Genomic DNA, 2,625 nt, shown 5'->3' with positions numbered 1-2,625 from the left:
GCCCAAGGAGCTGCTGATCCAATTCTACAGAGGAATTATTGAGTCTGTCATTTGCACCTCTATAACTGTCTGGTTCGGTTCTGCAACCCAACAAGAAAAACACAGACTTCAGAGGATAATTAGAACTGCAGAAAAAATAATTGCTACCAACCTGCCTTCCATTGAGGACCTGTATACTGCACGAATCAAGAAGAGGGCCATGAAAATATTTGCAGATCCCTCGCATCCTGGACATAAACTGTTTCAACTCCTACCCTCAAAACGACGCTATAGAGCACTGCACACCAGAACAACTAGACACAAGAACAGTTTTTTCCCGAAGGCCATCACTCTGCTAAACAAATAATTCCCTCAATACTGTCAGACTATTTACTGAATCTGCACTACTATTAATCGTTTCATAGTTCCCATCACCAATCTCTTTCCACTTATGACTGTATGACTATAACTTGTTGCTGGCAATCCTTATGATTTATATTGATATATTGACCATCAATTGTGTTGTAAATGTTGTACCTTGATGAACGTATCTTTTCTTTTATGTACACTGAGAGCATATGCACCAAGATAAATTCCTTGTGTGTCCAATCACACTTGGCCAATAAAATTCTATTCTATAAATCTGAGAAAAGTACAGTAAATGCAAAGCATCTTTTTATTTGAATCCTATTCTCTTGTACTTTTTCTAGAAAATGATTGAGGGAATGTAACTTATACATAAAAGAACAGCTATCAAAATATGGAACAGGACAACTTGCCATGGCCAACTCACCATGGCCAAAATGGGACAATTTGCCACAGGAGAATTCAATAAATACAAAAGTGAAATTAATGTCAACAGAACATGGCAAATAATAATAAAATAAAGTCAATCCAGAAATATAAGAGTTACAATAATTTTGATGAAAACATGGTCACCAATAATAAACTGAATGAAATGATTAATACAACATTGAGTTGTCCTGCGATGAGTTGTCCTGCAGTAAATTTGCTGTGGCAAGTTGTCCCATGAAGCATTGGCCATGGTGAGTTGACCATGGCAAGTTGTCCTAGACCCATCAAAAGATAACCCAGTAGCCTGTTTTCTCTACAATAATCTCAGTCTTTGGTCCAAACATCCCCCAGAATCTCCTTTTGATTTCTTGCATATGCAGATTCTGTCTTGTATCTCTTCATCTTTCTCTCCATCATCAGATTTCTCCCCACATATGCTTCTTAATTACATTACATTATTGCTTGTAATGCTTTCATTTTAAAATTTAGGATTGCTCTTAAATCTATTCATGCCTTTTAAATGTAATCTTTAATCTAACTGTTTGAGTATATATTCCACAGATAATTCATTCTTGATTAAGCCACAAGGTCTCCAGTGTTGCAGCACACCTGTGTTAGTCCATATAAGCAAAAGCCAGGAGGAATTTGGTAGCATCTCTTCAGACTTAACTTAAGCTGCCTTGAAACATTTGTATATTAAGAAACAAATCTAGAGCTTTTTTACCATTAATCTGATAGTGAAGCAACTTCTGCTTTGAAGAGCTATAGTAGTTACCTCCTATAATAAACTTATAGACTTAGACTTAGACTTAGAATTAGATATAGATATAGATATAGATATTTGTCAGGAAGGCTTCTGTAGGAAGGCCCAAACTGTTACTGAGACTGTAACAGAATCTTGCAAGTTTGATTATACTGTCCTTTCTACTTCTTACAGTACAATGAATTTAGGGGGAAGCTGCCTGAGTCACTTCATTACTTAGTTGGATAATTGTTATTTCATTGTTCTGGAGTTGAAAAAAAATCTTCAGCCTCTTTTACCTAGATAAAGGTTTCTGCATATCTCTATTAAAGCCATCTTCCTTACTGCCTATAGCAGGGATACTTGATTTCATTGAGGGTCGCATCAAGGTTGTGTTTGACCTCGGGGGGTGGGGGGGAGTGGGCGTGGCCAAGGTGGGCATGGCCAGCACGCCATAACTCATGGTGGGGGCACCTGTGTTGGCCCGAGCACTTCACCAGAGAAAACAGAGCTTGGGAGGATCGTGCATGGCCCTCCCGAGCTCTGTTTTCACTGGCAGAGGCACCATAGGCCTTTGCTGTTTCCAGGGCGGCCCCACGGGCCAGATCTAAGGACCCTTGAGTTTGACACCCCTGGTCTATAGTCTTAAAGCACATTTTTCCTTCTATTTGTTGGGAAGTTCATTTTTATTAAGAGAGGACATGAAAAAGATGTATTAAAAGGCTTAATAATAATAGGAAAATAAATAACAGAATGTGGTTTTTCCAATTGCTATAATCTTTATTTTCTACAAATTGAGGCAAAATAAACAGTAATTACAGGGTGTGACAAAGAGCTTCACATTTTGCGCTTCTCTTGGGTCACTTTGCCATTTCCAGGTGAGTTTATTCTTCACTTATAACCACCTTCTTATGGACTTCTCGGGTCTTCACCCTGAGTTTATTCACCTGGGACTCAGCAATGTCAGCCCGTTCCTCAGCTTCTTCCAGCTCATGCTGAATCTTGCGGAACTTGGAAAGGTTCACATTGGAAAGTTCCTCCTAAAAATATTATCGAAATTAATTATTATCATCTTCCATTTATTGACAAACTCTGGCAAAAATTTAGAT

General features: G+C 38.3%; 1 protein-coding gene across 1 annotated transcript in view; it reads right to left on the bottom strand.

Moving 5' to 3' along the window:
• Window positions 1-2,272: 2,272 nt before the first annotated feature.
• The window catches only part of LOC131190049 (myosin-1B), a 34,277-nt gene continuing 33,924 nt past the window's right edge, over window positions 2,273-2,625 (bottom strand). Inside the window, exon 39 of the mRNA XM_058166912.1 lies at window positions 2,273-2,556. Coding sequence (XP_058022895.1) covers window positions 2,401-2,556 — 156 coding nt within the window. The 3' untranslated portion in view covers window positions 2,273-2,400. The remainder of the gene's footprint in view (window positions 2,557-2,625) is intronic.

Source organism: Ahaetulla prasina, chromosome 2 (genome assembly GCF_028640845.1).
Source record: "Ahaetulla prasina isolate Xishuangbanna chromosome 2, ASM2864084v1, whole genome shotgun sequence".
Lineage (NCBI taxonomy): Eukaryota > Metazoa > Chordata > Lepidosauria > Squamata > Colubridae > Ahaetulla > Ahaetulla prasina.
Note: the sequence above shows the minus strand (reverse complement) of the source record. Positions and strands in the feature narration are given on the sequence as shown.